Source organism: Hyaena hyaena, unplaced genomic scaffold, assembly GCF_003009895.1.
Source record: "Hyaena hyaena isolate Hyena2069 unplaced genomic scaffold, ASM300989v1 scaffold_105, whole genome shotgun sequence".
In the NCBI taxonomy this organism is placed as follows: Eukaryota; Metazoa; Chordata; class Mammalia; order Carnivora; family Hyaenidae; genus Hyaena; species Hyaena hyaena.
Genome location: NW_024080737.1, coordinates 1,122,355 through 1,145,461, shown reverse-complemented (window position 1 = coordinate 1,145,461; position 23,107 = coordinate 1,122,355). Strand labels below are relative to the sequence as shown.

At 45.1% G+C, this 23,107-nt stretch overlaps 1 protein-coding gene across 1 annotated transcript in view; it reads right to left on the bottom strand.

Moving 5' to 3' along the window:
* The window catches only part of KCNAB1 (potassium voltage-gated channel subfamily A member regulatory beta subunit 1), a 190,908-nt gene that overhangs the window by 112,129 nt on the left and 55,672 nt on the right, over positions 1-23,107 (bottom strand). Inside the window, exon 4 of the mRNA XM_039236026.1 lies at positions 17,223-17,266. Within this exon, the coding sequence (XP_039091957.1) occupies positions 17,223-17,266 (44 nt within the window). The remainder of the gene's footprint in view (positions 1-17,222; positions 17,267-23,107) is intronic.

Here is a 23,107-nt window from a genome sequence, read left to right as displayed (position 1 = left end):
GCTCAGAGCCTGGAGCCTGTTTCAGTCTGTGACTCCCTCTCTCTCTGACCCTCCCCTGCTCGCGCTGTCTCTCTCTCTCTCCTAGAAATAAATAAAAATATTAAAAAAAAAAATTAAAAAAAAAAAAAAAGTATGGGATCCTCAGGCCGTGTCAGTCGCCCCGGAACACACCCCTCTTGCCTGTTCAAAAACCAGGCACAGATGATTACCGGCCAGTTCAGGACCTAAGAGCAGTAAACCAGGTGACTGTCACCATACACCCAGTGGTCCCGAACCCCTATACACTTTTGGGGCTCATTCCTGCTGAAGCCACTTTCTTCACCTGTTTGGACCTTAAGGATGCCTTTTTCTGCATCCGCCTAGCCCCTCAGAGCCAACTGATTTTGCCTTCTAATGGGAGGACCCTAAAAATGGTGACAGGGGCCAATTAACCTGAACTAGGTTACCTCAAGGGTTCAAAAACTCCTCAACCATTTTTGGCACCGCATTAGCCTCTGACTTAGAAGCCTTCCCAGCAGATCAATATGACTGTGTCCTGCTTCAGTACGTGGATGACTTGCTATTAGCTGGGAAGTCCCGGGAGGGTTGCATGGAATGGACTCGGCAGCTCCTTACCCTCCTATGGAAAGCCAGCTACAAGGTCTCAAGAAAAAAGGCCCAGATCTGTCAAGAAAGGGTTAAATATCTTGGCTTCCACTTATCTCAGGGGCAGCGTCAGCTCGGCCCAGAGAGAAAGCAGGCCGTTTGCTCTATCCCGACTCCCACAACCCGGTGCTAGGTTTGAGAGTTTCTCAAGGCTGCGGGTTTCTGTAGGATCTGGGTACTTAACTTTTCAGTCCTGGCAAAACCCCTCTATGAGGCTACAAAGCGGGGAGAAAGGGAACCCCTGATATGGGAGTCAGTACAGCAAAAGGCTTTCGAGGAAATAAAGCGTGGGCTTACTAATGCTCCTGGTTTAGGGCTCCCGGACATGACCAAGCCCTTCTTTCTGTATGTCCATGAGCGCACTGGTATTGCAGTGGGAGTACTGACTCAGATGTTGGGATCATGGCATCGGCCGGTGGCATCAGTCTCCAAGCAACTTGACTCTATGGCCCAAGGCTGGCCCCCCTGCCTACCGGCACTAACAGCCACAGCCCTTTTAGTGTCTGAGGCTGACAAGTTAACTATGGGACAGGAATTAACCGTTCGCTCGGTATTAACATTAATGGAATACAAAGGACAATACTGGCTCACCAACACCAGGATTGTCAGCTATCAGGGAATGCTATGTGAGAACCCGCGCCTTCACCTAGAAGTAGTACAGACCCTGAACCCTGCAACCCTATTGCCTGTTGGGCCAGGCCAGCCAGACCATGACTGCATTGAAGTCATGGATGATGTGTTCTCCAGCAGACCTGATTTGCGGGACCAGCCTCTCAAAGACCCCGATGCTTAATATTTCACTGATGGTAGCAGTTTTATAGAAAGGGGGGAACGTCTTGCAGGATATTCCGTGGTGACTCTAAACTCTGTCATTGAAGCAGAGGCCCTGCCGAAGGGGACTTCAGCACAAAAGGCAGAGCTAATTGCTTTAATCCAAGCCCTCCAACTGGGGCAAAGATACATGTTAATATATACACAGACTCTAAATATGCCTTCACCACTCTCCACGTACATGGGGCCTTATATAAGGAAAAAGGTCTAATAAACTCAGGAGGAAAAGACATAAAATATGGTAAGGAGATCCTTGAACTCTTAGATGCCGTGTGTGCTCCTGAAAGTATGGCAGTCATGCATTGCCGGGGACATCAAAGGAGGGATACCACGGCTGCACTGGGAAACCGAAAGGCTGACCGAGAGGCAAAGCTGGCAGCTTCCAAAGGAGCCATAAAATCAGCGGCTTTAACTGCTGCACTGTTTCCTAACCCATTGACAGATTGGGTTCCTAATTACTCACACCATGAAAGTACTTGGTTTAAGACTGAGAGTGGCAACTACCTCCCAGGTGGATGGTGGAAATTTGAAGATGGCCGAATAGCAATTCCTGAGGCCTTAGCTCCAGCCTCTGTTAAGCAGTTCCATCAGGAAACTCACATCGGCCGGACAGCCCTTGAAACAATGTTAAGCCGGTATTTTTACATCCCTCGGCTCTCCAGCATAGCCCGAGCGGTATGTGAGCAATGTGAAACCTGTACCCGAAACAACCCACGTCAGGGGCCCAAGGCCGCCCCTGGAGTACAGAGCGTTGGGGGAGCCCCCTTTGAAAATGTGATGGTGGACTTCACGGAGCTCCCCCGGGTTCGGGGATGTAAATACCTGTTGGTCTTTGCATGTACTTTCTCAGGCTGGGTAGAAGCTTTCCCTACTCGAACAGAAAAGGCACATGAAGTGGCCCAACTCCTTCTCAAGGAAATTATCCCACGATTTGGGATCTGTATCACTATTGGTTCAGATAACGGGCCAGCTTTTGTAGCTGAGGTGGTGCAGCTAGTGGCAAAGGGGCTAAAGATAACCTGGAAGTTACACACGGCATACCGACCCCAGAGCTCCGGAAAGGTGGGACGAATGAACAGAACCTTGAAGCTGCAATTAAGTAAACTGTGCCAGGAGACCCACCTGCACTGGGACCAGGTGCTGCCAATAGCCTTGTTAAGAATCAGGTGCAGCCCCAATAAGCACACGGGGCTTTCCCCTTATGAAATCCTTTATGGGCGCCCTCCCCCAATTGTTAAGGGGATAAGGGGAGACTTAAATGAGATAGGCAATTTAACCCTAAGGCAGCAAATGCAGGCTCTGGGCTCTACTCTAGCCACTCTACACCGATGGGTTAAAGAATGATTGCCTGTGAGTCTGACCACAGATACTCACTCCTTTGAGCCAGGAGATGCTGTATGGGTAAAAGAGTGGAATGTCCAACCACTCAAACCCCTTTGGAGGGGCCTGTTTACTGTTATTTTGTCCACCCCTACTGCAGTAAAAGTAGCTGAGGTAGGTCCCTGGATTCACCACAGCAGAATGAAGCCGGCATCCAGGGACTGGGAGTGCATTCCTGATCCGTCCACACCGTGTAAGCTGACCATACGGAAGAAGCGAGCTGCCACGGCAGAGACTCCAACGGGAGACTACAGCCCTGCTTTAGTCACTCCGGAAGCTGACTAATCTACGCACGGCAGAAGCTTGAGGAATCGCCGGTCCGAAGAAATAAATAGACTGTCCTTATTTCTTACATCTGCCTCTTACCGTAATGCACTGTCACCCCTTGTCTCTCACTATTATTGCAATTTTTGCTTTACTTCTTGCTATTGGATTGGCAGAGGTTGCCCCAGCCAGCTGGAAATATGGCGAAAGGTTTCTGTTAGCACTCACTTTTCTCTTGTGGGTAGGATGTTTTGTTGGTATTGGTTATTTTTAATTTGGACTCTGCTTGTAAACCTGAATCTCTCATCATGCGATCCATGCATTCGCATAACCAGGTCAGACCAAGGAATCACCTGGACCCTATTGTATCATGCCCATTTCTCATGCCAGGGAAAGGTCCAAGGGACATGCATACATAACAAGACCACCTATTCCGTCTGCCATTGGGGAAGTCAATACACTTGCTTTGACCCACAGTACTCCCCAAATGAAGATTGGTTAGAAGTCCGATCTTACCAGGAAGAGGGGGCCTTAATTAGCCGGACATGAATTACAAACCCCAAACGTCCGGTGTCAGTACTGTTTGATGTGTGTGCGGTTATTGGTCTAGGCCCAGAAGCATCCGTTATACGGAAAAAACGGGCACTTGTCATGGAGAGTCCAAAAATTCTTGATATACCATGTGGAGGCTCAGATTGGGAGCGAAAATATCGCCTCAATGACAAATACATGTGTGAGGAAAATGATTTATGTGCCTGTACACCTGAATTTCTATGTCCTAGTTGGAGCTGTGTTTCATGGGCCACTTGGAAAAAAAGGATGCAACAGCTCTCCTTCAAAAGGGGGCTGCTAGATCAGATTGTCAGTCAAAAGCCTGTAACCCTGTACATTTTACTATCATTAATTTAGAAGACTACAAATGGCAATGGGGCATTCGAATTGGTATTCGAATTTATGGAAGAGACAAAGACCCAGGGACTGTACTATATTTTAAAAGGATCACTGCCACCCATCCAGCCACGTCCCACCAAGTTTTTCACTCCTTCTATGAGGAAATAAGAAGTAGTCCCCCTCCCATTTCAGTCACAGCAAAGAATTTGTTTCTGGCCCTGGCAGAGACTAGAGCCCAGACTCTGAATATCTCTTCATGCTATGTATGTGGGGGGACCAACATGGGGGATCAATGGCCATGGGAAGCCAGAGAATTAGATCCCCTCGAGCCTTATGATGGAACGAATTACCCCAGTTCTACAGCCGGGGTTTGGCTCCTGAAAACCTCAATCATTGGGAAGAACTGTCTTGCCCGATGGGGGAAAAAGTTCATCATTCCTGTCTAAAACTTAACATGCCTGGGCCAAAGGTTTTATAATTCAACCACCTGGGAAACCCAATGGTGGGGGTCCCCAGGTCACCATGAGCCAAATCCTCACCCCTTGTTCAACTTCTCTCATCTCCGGGAGGCCTGGGACAACATAGACGCTGCCATCGAATGGCGGGCCCCAGGGGGGCTACATTGGATATGTGGGAGAACAGCCTATACAGTACTCCCTTCAGGCTGGTCAGGGTCATGTGTGCTGGGAACTATCCGCCCATCCTTCTTCCTACTCCTCTTGCAGAAGGAGAACATCTGGGAGTTCAAATATATGGAGATAGGACAGTTCAAAGAAAACAGTGTGCCTTACAAATTGGCAACTGGAAGGAAAATGAATGGCCTCCCGAACGAATAGTTCATTATTACGGCCCTGCTACCTGGGCCGAGGATGGGACTTGGGGTTACCGCACCCCCATTTATATGCTAAGCCGCATAATTAGACTACAAGCAGTTATAGAAATTATAACCAACGAAGCTGCTAGGGCTCTTAATTTACTTGCTAAGCAGCAAACCAAAATGCGCAATGCAATCTACCAAAATCGCCTGGCCTTAGATTACCTGCTTGCTCCTGAGGGTGGTGTTTGTGGAAAATTCAACTTGAGCAACTGCTGCCTACAGATAGATGATGAAGGAAAAGTCATAGAGGAGATCACAGATCGAATGAGAAAAGTTGCTCATGTCCCAGTCCAAACCTGGAATTGTTGGAACCCCAGTGAGTTATTTGGAGGATGGTTTTCATCTTTCGGGGGATTCAAAACCCTCATAGGTTTTGTCCTCCTAATTCTGGGAGGATGTTTGCTGGTACCCTGCTTGGCTCCCTTGATTATACGATCAGTCTCCAGTCTCATTGAGACTATAGTTGAGAGAAAAACGGCTGTTCATGTAATGATGTTATGGAAATATAAACCTCTAAGCCAGGATGATGCTCTTTGACCCAAAATAGAGGGGTCCGAGCATCAAAGGGGGGAATGTGGTAGGAACCCCTCCCTAAGGAGAAAGAAAAAAATTGAAGAAGAGAGAAGACTTCAAGGTCACCTAGATATGAGTCCAGCTGCCTACATCCCCCATGTTCTTGTAAACTGAAACAACTTAATCAGACTACATGTTTATGTGTATTACCATATATGGGAGACAAAGAAATAGAAAATGCATAAAAAACCCTAAGCCATATGATGTGGGCCGCTCAGTTCTTTTGGGTACGAACCCAACTGAGCGGTGCCGGCAAAATAAAGTTGCTTCCTGGAAAGAAAAGCCTCGGTGTCACGACTCTCTGAGCGAGAATCCTGCAACAAGGTAGCTGGTGAAGGAGCCAGAGGCTGGAGATGTGGGCTCTGCTGTCTCTACCACTGGACTTGGACAAGACCTCTCCCCTCTTCCTGAGGAGGGAGCATAAGGCAAGCTACGTGGGCTGCAATCGCCCCCCCCCCCCCCAGGTGGGATGTGTGTGATAATCCTCAGGCACTCCTGGCTGCCCAAGAACAAAGGAAAGGGGGAAAACAGATGGTTAACTGATAGAGATCAGGGTCGTGCAGGACAGGAGTCTCCATCAGTTTACAAATATCTTTGTAAATTACAAGGAAAAGGCAATTTTATCAGTAGCCTAATCTCCAGAAACCTCTAGACTCAGTTTCCTGGAGCTCCAACATCACCCTTCCCTCCACAGTGATGTGGAGAAAAAAGACAAGAAGGAAATAGCAGGTAAAATTAACTTTCTTTATAACCTGCAGCCTACTGACAAATACTTGAGGCAAAAACAGAGGAAACCATTTCTCCAGGAACCCCCTAAAGTCCTAATGTTAATGCCTAACTAGAGGGAAAACAACCTTAGCTTGAAGATAGCAAGGCCTCTGGCATCTTATGAGTCCTCTTTAGCATATGAAAGTCCCTCTGGAGGCCTCCCTTTTGCTTTACCTCCCCCAACACCATAGTGTATCACCAGTCACTCCTCACAACCCCAGGGCAGCTCTTCCTGCCCACAGGTCCCGTCCCTGTGTTTTAGTGAAATCACCTTTTCGCAACAAAGACATCTGAAGAATTCTTCCTTGGCCATCAGCTCTGGACCCCCACATCCCCATCATTCCTGCCTCTATTTTTCTCATCTGTATAGGGGGTCATGACTACAAGGACTAAATCCCCCTCTCATAAGTGTGGGCCCATGTGTATAATCATCAGTTCCATCAAACGACCTGCATCCGGGTCTCTCTCTCCCCTGCTATCCGATGGTTGTACAATTACTGGCTTTGTCTGTCAATCATAGGTTAGGAAGTGAGGGCCACTCATCTTCTTACAGCTGGGGTGTAGGTGGGGGGCGTACATGGGGTTGTTAGCGACTCCTTTGTTTCCTCTTCCCAAGCTCTTCTCTGGCCCCAGCTCTGACACTGTGTGCACCAGGCAGCTGTTCTCTCAGGCTGCCTCTATCTTAACGCCTCGTACGCTCTAGGGGGAAGGCAAAGGCACAAAGCCAGCAGCCACCGGCCACTCGCAGCATAAGCACATTGTCGGCAAGCCTTACGGATTTAATTAATGAAAATAGGAAATGAGGAAGAGATACTCTACAACAATCTTGTAAAAGTACAAATGCCTATTCAGGTTTAATGTGCTCGCGGCATGGCAGTTACTCAAGGTAGACTTTCCAGCCTCAACTTCTCTTGTTATATGTTTGATATTCAGGCAGTGTTTAAATTGTGTGGGTATTTTGGTCTTAAGGTAATTCACTCTGTGGTATGAAGAAAAATTGGTAAACGCTCTAAGGGAGGAAACTGTACCTTTTAAGTTGCCTCTCCAGTGTCTTAGAGGAACTTCCTAAATATTTGTGGCCGTTGTGTTGTTATAATAATAGGCAAAGTGGCTAGTTTACATTGGCCTTAGCAACAAGAATGAGACTCAGGAAGGGTGTCACAAAAATAATACTATCCGTGCTAAATATTTAATGTCATGTTCTCCTAGTGTCAAAATATTTAGTTCAGTGAGAGCATCTCTAAGGCAGAGGGAGACAAGCCAGGAGTACATTCTGCACATATGCAACACATTAAAAGGAAGCCCACGCAGTTTATTCTTGCGATTCACCGCCTTTACTCTGGAAGGTTCCCCTGATCAGGGAAGGGCATAAGGCAAGACAGACCCAAGGGGGCGGTGCGGAATGGAAGGGAGGGTGAGCTCAGTCTGGGAAGATTCTCCTCGGGGGGAGCCTGCCGGCCAGGTGGACATGCCTCAGGCCAGCTCCTGGGGCTGCTAAGCAGGAGGGGGTCACAGAGGCTGGCCCCTGGCTCACCAGTCCCCACCATACCTGTCTCCGTCTCCTTCCCCCCGGCTGCGGCAATGGCTTCCAACCCTGTCACCACCCCAAACATTATTAGTGTAGCCTTTTAAAAACACCTGCAGCCTGAGCGGGCCTCAGGAGCTTCTTACTCCAGAGGTCTGGACAGAGACAGGCTACTCGCATTTTTTAAAAGCACCACAGGTAATTCTGATGTGCAGCCAGAGTGGAGAAGAAACACCTCCTGAGAGACTCAGTGTAGGCTCTCCAAGGTGTTAAATATTTTACTCTAGGACTTCATTGGAGAATGAAGTGTGAACGAGCTGCCTGAAGAACACAAAACATGTGGAAGGTAGAGGCAGTTTGCACCGCCCACAAGTTACAGCCTCCAGGCTTGTGTAGAACAGGGCCCTGGATATATGGGTGTTGCTCTGGCTTTTCACTGCTGACACCCGGACCTAACTGTGTCTTGGGAGCACCACATAAAATGCCCTTCCTGACCAGAGAAGAGCCCAAGCCTCCTTTGGGATGATAGCATCTTTTTTTTTTTTTTTTTTAAAGTTCATTTACTATTTTGAGAGAGAAAGAGGGAGAGTGTGAGAGTGAGGGGTGGGACAGAAAGAGAAGGAGGGAGAGAATCCTAAGCAGGCTCCACACTGTCAGCACAGAGCCCGGTTCAGGGCTTCATCTCATGAACTGTGTGACCATGACCTGAGCCGAAACCAAGAGTCAGGTGCTTAACGGACTGAGCCACCCAGGCGCCCCAGGATGATGGGATTCTGTACGAGGTTCAGTATGTGCTCAGCTGAAAAATAAGCATGTGACCACATATTCCCCATCTCCCTATGCCGTGTGCCACTTCCTGGAAATAGCTGGCTGCTCGACCCACCACACACACCTGTGTGATGTTTTAAAAAACTTGCAAAATGTTTTCATTAGTCAGCGTTCTCTAGAGAAACAATCTTATAATTTCTAATATAATTCCTTATAGATCTTTTTATATGTAAATATTTATATAATTATATTAAAACATAAAATCTATATATAGATTTGTAATATATATAAATATACATATATATAAAGAGATTTGCTCTAAGGAATTGGCTCACGGTATTGTGAATGCTGAGAAGTACTAAGGTCTGATATCTGCACCTGGAGACCCAAGAGAACTGATGTGTAGATTCAGTCGAAGCCTGAAGGCCTGCGAACCAGAAGAGCCCATGGTTTAAGTTCTAGTCCAAAAGCCAGCAGGCTTGAGAGCAGAGAAGAAACAATATTTCAGTTCAAGTCCAAAGGTCAGAAGAGTCTGCTGTTTCAGCTCAAAGCAGCCCAGGCAGGAAGAGTTTCCCTCCTCCAAGGAGGGTCAGCCTTTCTGTACTATTTGGGCTTCAACTGATTGAATGAGGACCATCCACCCACACTCCGGAGGGCCACCTGCTTTATTTACTTGGTCTACCAATTCAGATGTCACTCTGAGCCAAAAACACCCTCACGGCACTTCCAGATTAATGTTTGACTGCACATCCAGGTACCCTGTGGCTCAGGCAAGTGGACAAATAAAACTAACCATCACAAGCCTGTTTTCTTGCACACATCTTATCTGAAGGGGAGCATGTATATCCCAGAGTAAACAGCGCAACGTAAAGTCAGCCTCTTTCAAGCACCTGTAGGAGCCACTGCCCACTGTGGTGTGTCACTTCCCATGGCATCAATCAGACAGGCCTCTGCTCCTAAAGTGAGACTGTCTGGGGTAACTCAGAGTGTGGGCAGATGCCCCTTCTAACTGCTGATGTGGGTCTGAGCCCCACCCCAGCCTGGACTCTGTGTCACTGTGTATGCAGTACATCCCCAGGACCCTAACCCACTCTGGGGACAATCCTTGACACTGGACCTTTCTGTGTCTTCTCTCCACTTCCCACCTCCCACTTCCACTTGGCCTTCACTGTTTCTGCATTTTTATGCTGCTTGAGAAAACAACAACAACAACCTGGACCTGCTGGTCCTCAGCTATTTGTGATTTCTTTTTTTTTTTTTTTTTAATGTTTTTTTATTTATTTCTAGGAGAGAGAGAGAGAGACAGCGTGAGCAGGGGAGGGTCAGAGAGAGAGGGAGCCACAGACTGAAACAGGCTCCAGGCTCTGAGCTGGCAGTCAGCACAGAGCCCGACGCGGGGCTCGAACCCACGAACCGCGAGATCATGACCTAAGCGAAAGTTGGACGCTTAACCGACTAAGCCACCCAGGCGCCCCAACTATTTGTGATTTCTAACCCAGCTCCATCTTCACTACCACCCATGTGCTTTTTGCCATTACCTAGCCCATGATCTATCTGTCCTGTCATTCATTCAATAAATATTATTGAGCACCTACTACTTGCCAGATACTGTGTTCTGCTAAAGACACAACAAGGGTACAGGAAAAAAGAGTTGGTCTCTGCTCTCAGGGAGCATATAGCCGGGGACTGTAGAAGGCAGATGCCCTAAACCTGTCCCAAAAGTCCAGTCTTCTGTATTTGCAGGTGACCTCAATGACAAGCACAGGTTTGCTTTGCTAGTAGTTCCTGGGTCTCTGTTTCCAGCCCAGAGCTCTTTCTATCTCTCCTTATGCCCTCTGAACCTCTGAAACCAGAAGTTGAAGGCTTCAGGCACTTGGGTGGCTCAGTCAGTTATGCGTCCGACTTCAGCTCGGGTCATGATCTTGCAGTTCATGTGTTTGAGCCCCGCATAGGGCTCCGAGCTGATGGTGCGGAGCCTGTTTAAGATTCTTTCTCTTTCCCTCTTTCTCTGCCCCTCTCTCACTTGCACTTGCTCTCTCTCTCAAAATAAATAAATAAATAAAACTTAAAAAAAAAAAAAGTTGAAGGGCTCTCTGGTCACCACCCTCACAATGCTCCTGCTTCTTCGAGCCCTTGAGTTCTTCTTACTGTTCTGTCTGCATTTCTTCCATCTGAGATTTTAGCTCATCTACCTTGATGACCCACCCAGGAACCCTAGTAACCTCCCCTGCTCAGGGAGACTTCTCATTCTGCACTCCCAGGTTGCCAAATCCCATTTATTCTTCTTCCTAAATAATGATCTCCTTTCAGTATATCTTTAATGCTTCCTGCACTACTGCCTCATCACCTGACTCCTAATTCCTCTCCCTGTCTCCACTCCTTCCCTCAAGCTAGCCTTCATATCGCTGTCAAAAACAAACCTACTACATTGGATGATGATGTCCTGCTCTTGATCCTTCTGTTTAAATGGCTTTTCACAAGCTAGAACAGGATTTTAAAACTTTTGGGGTGGTTTTTTTTTTTTTTTTTGGCAGAAGGATGCTTTCCACCCACCCCCCTTCAAAATGGAATATAAAACACTAAAAAGAAATGAGCTATTAAGCCATGAAAAGACATGGAAGAACCTTAAATGCATATTGCTAAGGGAATGAAGCCAATATGGAAAGGCTACAAACTGTGTGATGTCCATACTATCTGAAATTCTGGGAGACACAAAACGATGGAGATAGTAAAAGAATCAGTGGTTTCCAGGGGTGAGGGGGAGAGAGAGATAAATAGGCAGAGCACGGAGGAGTTTTAGGGCAGTGAGATTATCAGTATGATACTATCATGAGGACTGTATGTTAATATACATTTGTCCAAGCACACAGAACATACAACACCACGAGTTATACACATAGCTACTGTAACTGTAGTCTGGGGGACACGGCTGTGTCAGTGGAGGACTGTAACAAAGGTGCCACTCTGGTGTGGGATGTCAATAGTGGGGGAAGCGGTGTGTATGTGAGATCAGGGGAACCATCTACCTTTCCTCCTCAATTTTGCAGTGAACCCAGAACTGCTCTAAAAGATAAAGTCATTGGGGCACCTGGGTGGCTCAGCCCACTGAACATCTGATTCAAATCGCGATCCCAGGGTTGTGGGATCAAGCTCTGTATTGGGCTCTGTGCTGAGTGTGGAGCCTGCTTAAGATTCTCTCCTCTGTCCCTCTGCCCCACTCATGTGCTCTGTGCTCTGTGCTGATAGCTCAGAGCCTGGAGCCTGCTTCAGATTCTGTGTCTCCCTCCCTCTCTGCCCCTCCCCCACTCACTCTCTCTCTCTCTCAAAAATAAACATAATTTTAAAAAATTATATTTAAAATATAAATTTACTTTAAAAATTTTACATTTAAAATTTCTTGTATTTAACTTCACCTTTAGAAAAAGTGGAGCTCCTTTGATAAATAAGGGCTGTGGCAATGGAAGGAAGAGGGTGGAGTGAGGCAGAGCCTGTGTGACCTGGGGACCTCAGGACTTGGAGGAACACCAGAGATGCAGAAGGCGTGAGCTTAACAAGGCAAGGCAAACAAGGGCTCTCATGGTCAGGCCTGGCTTTCCTTCAAGGCACATGCCTTGTGGCTCCCTGAAACCCTGCATTCACAATATTCTGCACATGCACTAGCATTTCCCCAAGCACCTCCTGCCCCGCGGGGGTCTCCCTCCAGGCTCCTGTGTCTCCCTGTCTTGAATCCTTTGCCCTCTTTCTCCATTTAGTGATTTCCTTCAAGTCTCAACTCAAGCAGCACTTGCTCTGTGAAGTTCTCCCAAGTTCTCAGGAGACTTCCCTCAGGCTTGGTGCATCCTATCCTAGCCTCTGGAAAACGTAGTGTCTGTTTCCACACGCCTAACTCCTGCTAAGTGCGCCATGTGAGAGCAGGATCCTTACTGCTTTCATCCTGGTGTTTCCTATAACCAGCAAAATGCCTGGCATCCTACGTGTTTGCTGGGAGTGAATGAGTGAATGAATGAACAATTGAATGAATGAATACATAAACTCGACTCTTCCTGTCTCAGGAGATGATTGCACATTCTCGTAGATGATTTTCACTCACTCTTTGATAGATTTACTTTTTTTCCCATGAGGTTCTTTGACTTTGGGGCTTGATCGCAGCAGTCAGTGTATTTACGAACCAGGCCAGCCACAGCAACCCATGGAGGGGTTTGGCCACTTAATTTTTCCCCACATTTCAAAAGTTGGCAGAGCCATGTTCCTTCAGAGGTATTTTCGGTTTATCCTCAAGTTATTTCATCTTTCTGTTCCCATTTCCACATATTCTTAGTTTCTGAAAAGGAAGCTTGGCACGGCAAGGAGTTCCCAGTTTGTCCTCTGGTAGAGCAGAAAGGCAGGACTGTTAGCTTTAACTATTACCTTTAGAACGTTTCAATAAAAGACACTGTAATGGTGTGATTTCTTGGTACATTTATGCATTTACTTATTTTTATTTTGAGAGAGAGAGAGAGAGTGAAAGAGCCACACGTGAGTGCATGTGGGAGGGGCAGAGGGAGAGGGAGAGAGAGAATCTTAAGCATGCTCCATGCCCAGTGCGGAGCCTGACCTGAGGATGGATCTTACAACCATAAGATCATGACGTAAGCCAAAATCAAGAGTCAAGCACTTAGCCCCTGCTTGGAACATTTAATAGTTAATTTCCCGAGCCTCAGTTGAACATGGGCTGTAACTGAGCAGACATCCTGAGCCTGTAGCAGTAAACCTAGCTCCTCCTGGATTTGACAGCTGGAGTCCACAGAGCCAAACAGATCACCTAAGGCTGGTGCATCATTCCTATCTACGATGTTTTCCGTCTTCTCTGGCTTATAGAGGCCGCTGAGAAAAGTGCTCCAAAAAAAATGCTTATTCAACCAAGCTTTGGTACCTGTTTTGAATGAAGTCAGTCCCATGAACTTCTTTGTTTCCTCCAATTTTTCATGCAGCGTCTTATCACAAGCATTTAGGCTTTCAGAAAAATGTAAAGCTCAAATCAGGACTTGCTACACCTGAATCAAAGTTCTGTTTCAAAGTTCACCAAAGTACCAAAAGCGCACACACACGCCGGGTTTCTCAAAAACTACAGTCTACTCTCTGGAGACTCGTTTACATGTGACACTTTTTTAGACACCTGAATTTTTTTTAGTTTCAAGGGCTTTGGCTTGAGTTTTCCACATACTTTTGACTAATTTCTTTTCCACCACAGATATGGACTCTATGAGATCACTGCTCTATGATTTTTCACTACATTTCAGAATTGTAATTTCTTTCAAAAATAAGTAGAACATTTACCATAAAGCACATTCTCAAAAAGACTAAAGTCAGACTATCTCTGATAATGAACCTCTAGAGCCTTTCAAAGACAAGTAAATGACAAGATCAGAGCCATAAATTAAGCAAATGTCAAATTTCTTTTCCACCACAGATATGGACTCTATGAGATCACTGCTCTATGATTTTTCACTACATTTCAGAATTGTTATTTCTTTCAAAAATAAGTAGAACATTTACCATAAAGCACATTCTCAAAAAGACTAAAGTCAGACTATCTCTGATAATGAACCTCTAGAACCTTTCAAAGACAAGTAAATGACAAGATCAGAGCCATAAATTAAGCAAATGTCAAATTTCCTTAGACTTACAGTAAGCAGAGACCCCCTCACCACCCCAATCATATCATTAGGGAGAACCAGAAAAACTCGGGCATCGATCGCCTTCAATATCTTTGAAAAACAGTGAAAGGAGGCAGAATTGCTATTACCTTTGATTCATTCACTACCGTCCCTTCCCTGGTCTCCACACTTGCATTCAACATTGGCTAAGAAATCCTCCCAAAGCGTTCCGGAGCCCGCCCACCACTTTGAATCCCACAGCATCAGGCCCCCATGTGGTAGTCACTTAACCACCCCCCAGTCAGTCTCTCTCATCCTCTGAAAATTTCAGCTCTGGCTCACTGTCTCTCTCTTCAATATTAGTTTTGTCATACTCTTGAGTGATTCCAGGGACCTTGAAGATAATCCTTCCCTGCACCTTTAGCTCTCACTTTCTTGACTTCCTCTTCTCCACTGATCTTGTCTTCAATGCACCTTCCACCACCCTCTGCTAATGGACACATCTTAGACCACCCAAACTGAATGCCCCGAACCTCAGTTTCAAGCTGTCACTTTTTATCCTTCAGTTTCTAACTGTCACTTTATCCTTCAAACCTACTGTCTCTTCCAACGATGCTTTGGTCCTTCTGTTTGCATACTTTGTCAATCCTACACATTTTCCATTGTCCCATCATCTCCTCATTTATTTGTGGATCATATTCCTGGACTTAATCCTCATTTCCCCCTCCACTCAGTTTGAACTCTGAGGTCCACCATTATAATCACCCCTTTCCATAAATTCTCAGCTTCTTGGCTTCTCTTTTTCATCATATGCCCTTGAAAAACCCCAGCTGCACAGCTGAATGTGGCTGCGGGAAAAACACCCAGCCATGGAGATGGTCTCACTTCACATTTATTAGCACAAATCTCAAGCAGATCCTTAATGCTATCCGGCCACTCTGTCGTATCCCTCGGTCTATTCACCCTTCTGCTCTCCTGGGTGTCCTTTCTCCTCCAACGTTCAACATCTCCTTCCCATCCTCACTAACAGCTGATGACCTTGCTTCTGATTTCCACTGAGAATATAAAAGAACTTCTATGAGATACCACCAACCCACCAAGCAGCTTCAAAGCCCATGTACTCTGCCTGCTTTTGAGTTACTCTCTTTAAAAAAATTTTTTTAACGTTTATTTATTTTTGAGACAGAGAGAGATAGAGCATGAGCTGGGGAGGGGCAGAGAGAGAGGGAGACACAGAATCTGAAACAGGCTTCAGGCTCTGAGCTGTCAGCACAGAGCCCGATGCGGGGCTCGAATCCACAGATGGCAAGATCATGACCTGAGCCAAAGTGGGATGCCTAACCGACTGAGCCACCCAGGCGCCCTGAGTTACTCTCTTCTTGTGTCCTTAAGAAACCATTCTAGGTATTTTTCTCTCCTCTCCTACATCATTTTTTTTTCCCCATCTCAAAAGGATTTCCTTCTCGTCGTATAAATATGCTTTCATTTCTTCCATGTGTAAAAGCACTCTCTCTGACTGAGCCCGCCTATCCATCTGCCCCTCCATTCTCTGCTCCCTTTTATAGAAATAGTCATGAAAAGAGTAGCCACCAGCTAGTCACTTCCCATGCTCTCTTGAATCATGCATGAGCTCTCCACCTCCCAAAACTGATCTTTTCAAAGTCATCAGTGAGCACCTTGCTGCTATATGATTAATTCTCGGAACTCATCTTGCTTGACCTGTGAGCAGGTTTTGATAGGGTTAGTCACTCCATCCGCCTTTAAATATTTTCTTCACCTGGATTCCAGGACTCTGCATTCTCCTGGTTCTCTGCCTAGTGCACTGACTGCTTCTTTTCAGTGTTCTTTATTGGCTTTTGCTCATTTTCCTGGTTTCTTAATGTTGGATTTCCCAGGTGCCAGACCACATGCTTCTGTTTTTTTATCTATACTCAGTCCCATCATGTTCTCATCCAGTCGCATGGCTTGAACAGCATCCACATGTTGATGACTTTCAAGTCATCATGTACCTGACCCACACCTCTCCTTTAAAGTCCAGATTCATACATCCATTTATCTATTTGACCCCTTTGTCTTGGATCCCTAACAGGCATCTGAAGCAATACATCCAAAATCAATCTCCCTTCTTCCCCCTCCCTCAGTCTTTCCTCATTCATTCTCCCACATCTCATTTACTGGAAGCCCCATCCTTTCTGCTGTTCAGGCAAACCTCCCCCCGCCCCCCGGTCATCTGTGCCTCTTTTCCTTTGTCCTCCATTCCATGCAGAATCGAACAAAGAACCTGCCAGCCTCTACCTTCAAAGCAGAGCCATAATCTGACCACCTGTCGTCACCTCCTTAGCTACCATCATGGGCCAGACTCTCTTAGGTTACAAGGATAGTTCTTATGGTGTCAAAAGATCCAAACACCAAGGCTGCCTTTTCTCCTATGTGGGAGAAATCAGGAAGCCTTACACCCTCCCTAAGTCTCATACTTAGATCTCACCATTTCAGACCTATCCTAAGCTGTTTCCATTTCTATCTCTACTTAGTCTTCTTTAGATATTTACATTTTCTGGGAGGAATACTATATATGTTTACATACATATATTATTTACAGATATTGTCCCAGAGTATTTAAGGTACACTATAAAAGTACATAAAATACACAACAATAGAGAAAAATAAGTGAGTAAATTAGGCAAAGGGAAAATAAGGATAGGAAAACATTCAGATGAAGCTACAGGTGAGGTGAGCATACAAACGCATGCAATGAGGTTCTTCATCTTTGCTAAACATGAGTAACATGTAAGTTTCTCCCACTAAGGTGTGCTTTTAATATCAGATTTATTTCTGCTTGAAGGGCCCCGTATGGGATCATGAGCACAGTGGCTCTTTGGGTCTAGAAAGGGAGAGGGCTGTGTTGGGCAGGAAAGGCTCAGAGGAGAAGGGGTTGATGCTAGTCGGGAAGCCCTCGCCTTGCCCAAGACTGGGTCTCAACCTAATTCCCATCACTCCTTTGGTGTTTGTTCTTCCCAGTCTCCCACCGCCCAGTCCATCCCCACACGATACCCATGGTACTTACCAAGACCCAAGCAAGAAACTCTGAGTCCTGATTTTCCAAGATTCCTAGAATAAAAATAAAGCAAATCACGGTCATGACTTTCTCAGGTGAAACTATATACACTTAACTCTGAATCCTGTATCTCACTTTTGGCATTGTTTTGGACGAGAGTTGTGGTAGAGACAGAACTGCAGGTGCAGGTTTGTGGGCTTGGGAAGAGTCTCGCACCTCCATTTGGGTGCGAGGAGGCTCGAAATGTGCTTGGGTCCAGCACAGGATGAACATGTCCCCCACAAAATGCAGCTTTTCAGTCCCCCACAAAATGATCTTCTTCGCTAATTTGTTTACAAATCTAGTTTCTTTCTCTCTCTTTCTATAATGTGAGTTCCTTGAGGGCAAAATTTTTTTATTTTACCCACCATCCAGTCATTCATAATTCATTTATCGTTTATCCACAGAGCCTGACACACAGTGGACCCTAAACAAGTATTTCTTGGCTGAGCAACTAACAAACTGACTTCTAAAACAGAGTATTATTACTAATGGTTGGGGATTATTAGAAGAACAAACTCAAAATGATCCTTTAGGCTATTTAAGCTAACTTACAGATACCTCTGGACTTATGATGGGTTTATGTCCTGAGAAGCCCAATAAAGTTGAAAATATCCTAAGATGAAAATGCATTGAATTCACCTAACCCAGCAAACATCACAGCTTAGCCTAGACTCTCTTAAACATGCTCAGAACACTTATATTAGCCTATAACTGGGCAAAATTATCTAATGCAAATCCTATTTTATAATAGTGTTGACTATTTCGTGTAACTTTTTGACTACTGTACAGAAACTAAAAAAGAAAAAGGAGGAGGAGAAAGAGGAGGAAGGAAAGAAGGAAGAGGAAGGGTAAGATGAGGGGTAAGAAGAGAGGGAAGAGGAAGAGGAGGGGAAGGAGGAGAGGCAGGGGAGGAGGAAGAGGGGGAAGTGGAGGAGGAGGAAGAGGGGGAGGAAGGGGGGAAGAGGGAGGAGGAAGAGGAGGAAGAGAGGGAGGGGGAGGAGGGGGAAGAAAAGAAGAAGAAAGAAGAAAGAAGAAGAATGGTTGAAAGGGTCTGCAATGATTGCAGGTGTACTGGCTCTTTGCCCTCCGGATTGCAGGGCTGCCCGGGAGCTGCAGCCTCCTGCCCAGCGTCATGAGACAGTGTCCTAACATGTGTTACCTGCCTGGGAAAACATCCAAATTCAAAGTCTGAAGTATGGTTTCTACTGAAAGCACACGCCTTTCGCACCATCACAAAATTAAAAAAAAAAAAAAAAGAAACGTAACTCAAACCATCAGAAGTTGGGGACCATATTATGTCTTTATGAAAGGCTCCATAAAATTCTACAAGAAGGTGAGATACTGGGGCATCTGGGAGGCTCAGTCAATTAAGCATCTAACTCTGATTTTGGCTCAGGTCATGATCTCACAGTCCATGAGATCGAGCCCTGCATCAGGCTTTGCACTGACAATGCAGAGCCTGCTTGGGATTCTCTCTCTCTCTCTCTCTCTCTCACGCTCTCGCTCTCTCGCTCTCACTCTCCTCCTTTCCCTCCCCCCTGCTTGTTCCCCTTCCCTCTCAAAATAAACTGTTTAGAAAATTTTTTTAAAAGATCAGATAGTCCCTTTTAAATGATTATTGTTTCCTTTATCAATCCCTTTGCTTTTCATCCCTAAAAGCTTATCAGAAAGAGGGAGTACATTTTCACTCTCTACATAGAGAAAGAACTAAGCACTCTAGTCTTCATTCTAAGGTATTCCGTGGAGACCCACACCCATCCCATCTTCCTACCATTCTGCAGAACAGCTGTCCTAGAATAGATCAAATTCTCAGAGAAAGAACGCCTCATAGAATCTTGTAGGGGTCTAATGTGAGGAGGTGAAGCTTAAATAATTGATCACGGTAGAAATGTGCACCCCTTGCTCTCTGATCAGATGCTCTTAGGAGAACACAATCCTCCCCCACCTCCCACCTGCTTCTACCCCCAACAAGATAGCACAGATTTTTCCAACTGCCACACAGCTCAGTTCTTCCAAGTGCTCTCTTGATTCTCCCACAGTTTGGCTTCTTTAGAGGCTTCTTTAGAATTTGGCTTCTTTAGTGCTCTCATTTTCGCATCTATTTCTTTCTTCTGTTTATTATCCCTGTCTATAAAATGCCGCCTAAGCAACACATTTAGTTTCATAGCATAGTCCAAAGTGCAACACACTGTAAGGAGCTGAAAGACCTGGGTCTCTGACCTATTGCTGAAATTAACCAGGTAACCTCTGGGGTTCAATTTCTTCACCGGTAAAATGAGATATTAATGCCTGGGCCATTCACCTAGCCTCACATCTGTGGGATCGGAACGCAGTAACGCATGCTAAGGTGTTGAAGAGCAGACAAATGCAAAGCATAATTATTTTTGGTGCTTTCTGACTCTGCCCCCCTCTCACAGACCTAGTGCTACATTTTTCCATTTGAAGTGGGTGAGTCCACCTGGAGGGAAACTATTGCATAAACGAGTGTGTGAAAAACACTTTGAATCACTGAATAGGAGAAAAATAACTGGACTTCTCCCATGAAGGCAATTTGCGTAAGAAATTATCCTTTGAGTAGTTTCTCAGAGAACCACAGGATATAAAATTAGAAGATTTTTTAGTCTAAAGGCCTACTGATTTTAAAAAATAAAAATATAGAACAAAAGCTCTATAGTAGGGAGAATAAAAAAGACTACACCAAAACAAAAAAGTCTACTTATACGTACACAGATACGTATACATATATGTATATAGATACGTATCTGTATATGTATATAATAAACATTAAAAATAAAAACATAAAAAGTAGAAAAAACGTATACATATACGTATATACAGATACGTATCTGTATATACGTATATGTATGTAATAAACATCAAAAAATAAAAACATAAAAAGTAAAAAAAATAAGTACAGTAGACCCTTGAACGATGCAGATTTGTATTGCATGGGTCCATTATACATCGATTTTGTAAAAGTAAATACAGTACAATAAATATATTTTCTCTTCCTTATGATTTTTTTTTTCAGTTTTTTTTTTTTAATTTTTTTTTTTTAATGTTTTATTTATTTCTAGGAGAGAGAGAGAGAGAGAGAGAGCGTGAGCAGGGGAGGGTCAGAGAGAGAGGGAGTCACAGACTGAAACAGGCTCCAGGCTCTGAGCTGGCTGTCAGCACAGGCCCGACGCGGGGCCCGAACCCACGAACCGCGAGATCATGACCTAAGCGAAAGTCGGACGCTTAACCGACTAAGCCACCCAGGCGCCCCTCTTCCTTATGATTTTTTAAATAACATCTTCTTTTCTCTAACTCACTTTGTTGTAAAGATACAGTATGTCATACATGTAATATACAAAATACGTGCTGACTGCTTATGTTATCTGCAAGACTTCCAGTCAACAACAGGCTATTAGCAGCTACATTTTTGGGGACTCAAAGATTATACATGGATTTCAACTGCGCAGGGGGTCTGTGCCCTTACCCCTCGCACTGTTCAAGAGTCAATTCTGTATGTGACTAACAGTCTTCCAAGTAGAGATACTCAATACTGATGCATCAAGAAGAACTTACTGAGAGGTTACCACATTCCAGGCGATGTGCCACTCTTGGGGATACAGAGGGGAACCCATTCTGCTTTTCTACCTTCGGGGAGTTCTCTATCCCTACCTTTTCTGAGGGGCACAGAAAAGCAACCAGGTAACTACAGTACAGTAGGGTGTGTCCTCCCTGCATGCCTTTGGGAGAATATGGAGGGCCATCTCAGACCTGTATTCAAGGTAACTATGTGAATGTCACGGGGAAAAAATTTTCAGTAAGAATTTCCACTTAATTGTAATCTTTCCATGCTTCTGACAACAAAAGGGAGAAAACTATGCAGAGCAAGACATTGTTATGACAAACTCAAAGAAGGCAAGGTCATGTCACTGGGTACTTACTGAGTAACATCCCAGCACCAAGGTGGGGAGACTTGTCCTATTTTTCTTACCGCCATGACTTAGGAAGATAATGATCACTCTGCTATGGGTTTGGAAGATCAAACTTGAAAAACAAGAATTGCCAGCAAAAAAACCCTGCAAAGTAGCAAGCACTAAATGTGGCCCACTTTCTTGCCATTGATGTTTAAACACTCAGGCCAGCTTTTCTGGAATGAAGGCCTTAGAAGATTTTGTGCTATATGAAAAGTTCCATTACAAATGTTGATCCAGAGTTGATAGATCACGCATTGAACTTTGGTGTTTTTATTTCCTTCAGCTCTCTCTAAATGTCTTCACTCTCTGGAGGGAATGGTTATACAACTCAGGTGGTTGTTTTTAAAGTGAGAGACATTTTCTGTCATTAGCCATGTCTTGTCTCTAAATCCACTGCCCTTACTTTGTCCAGGGGTGGGTCTCTGTGAGACTCCTACTCTCTAAGACGTTTTTTTTTAAATTTTGAAAAATGTTTTATTTATTTTTGAGATGGGGGGAGGGCAAAGGGAGGGAGACACAGAATCTGACGCTGTCAGCACAGAGCCCAACGCGGGGCTCAAACTCACGAACTGTGAGATCATGGCCTGAGCCAAACGCAGCTGGACACTTAACCACCTGAGTCACCCAGGCACTCCACCCTGTAAGGCATTCTTAACACATGATGATACTTCTCATTCTGCGGATGTAGAAGGTGGAAGGAATCAATTCCCTCCAATTCAGCTCACAGAATTCCAACACAATTTCTGTGATTACAGAACGGAGATGTTGCAATTGTCCACTTATTCTGATCCATTCCAGCTCGGCTGGGAAGCCCAAATCCTGGACATATTTGATCCAGGGAGTACAGACAATATTATCAAAGCTTATTTGTGTGGCCATCCCACCAAATAATGGTCAGGTTTACATATCGTGCTAGGCTATAACAGCTATCACAGAACATTCTTCACCCCACATACAGAGTTTTCATGACTACCTCATGATCTTGCATGACTTTAAGCAACAAAACAACTTTACAGAATTTCATTTTATTTCCTAATCCCTCAGCGTTCGCAGAATTGAGGCTACATAAACATTCTGTGAGCACGTCCACTTTCTAATTAGATTGAATTCCTTTCCCTTTCGATTCAAAATAGTCTCATCACACTGGTTTACCTATTTTATCTGTGTCAGATATGCCAGAAGGAAGTCTCACCGTGTTCATTTTTAGAATCTGCTCCTGTTCAACTCAAAATAAAAGCTCCTCTTTCCCAGGTGAACCTGGGCCGCTCTGCTGCTAATATTAGAAATGAATGACATCAATATGGGGGCATAGGACACTTAGCTTTGTCAGTCAAATGTTGGAAACCCTAAATCTGAGATCAAAGCTTCAGGAAAGAGTTATCTGGAAAAGGCATACGGCTTCTTGAGAACACCACGATTGCATAGCTTTCTCTCTCTCTTTTTTTTTTTTTTCTTTCCTGTAGGCAGGACTGTCCCCTCCGTGAACGCAGACCTGAACTTACTTTAGGCCAGTGGTTAGTTCTGTGACAGAGGCGTTAACTAGGATTCCTAGTGGCATTTTGTGAAGCCTCCATCAGGCTCTTTTTGATTTTAAGGCAAAAACGGAGCGGTGAGAACTGAAATGGGGGGGGGGGGGGGTGTTGCTTAGGCGCAGTATCGGAAGCCGCTCTCAGGCTGCCGTTGCTTTACAAATCACAGATGTTAAGAAAGGAAGATCAGCAGCCCAAATGTCTGGTGTTAAATTGTTTGCTGCTGAATACACGTGTCTGAATACACTGTGACATCATTCACAGTTGTAAACTGTTCCGCAAAGAGGTGTAGCTGGCTAAAATATGCACCTTGCATTTGGCCAGGAAAGCAGCACATCACCTGGGATAAGGAGAT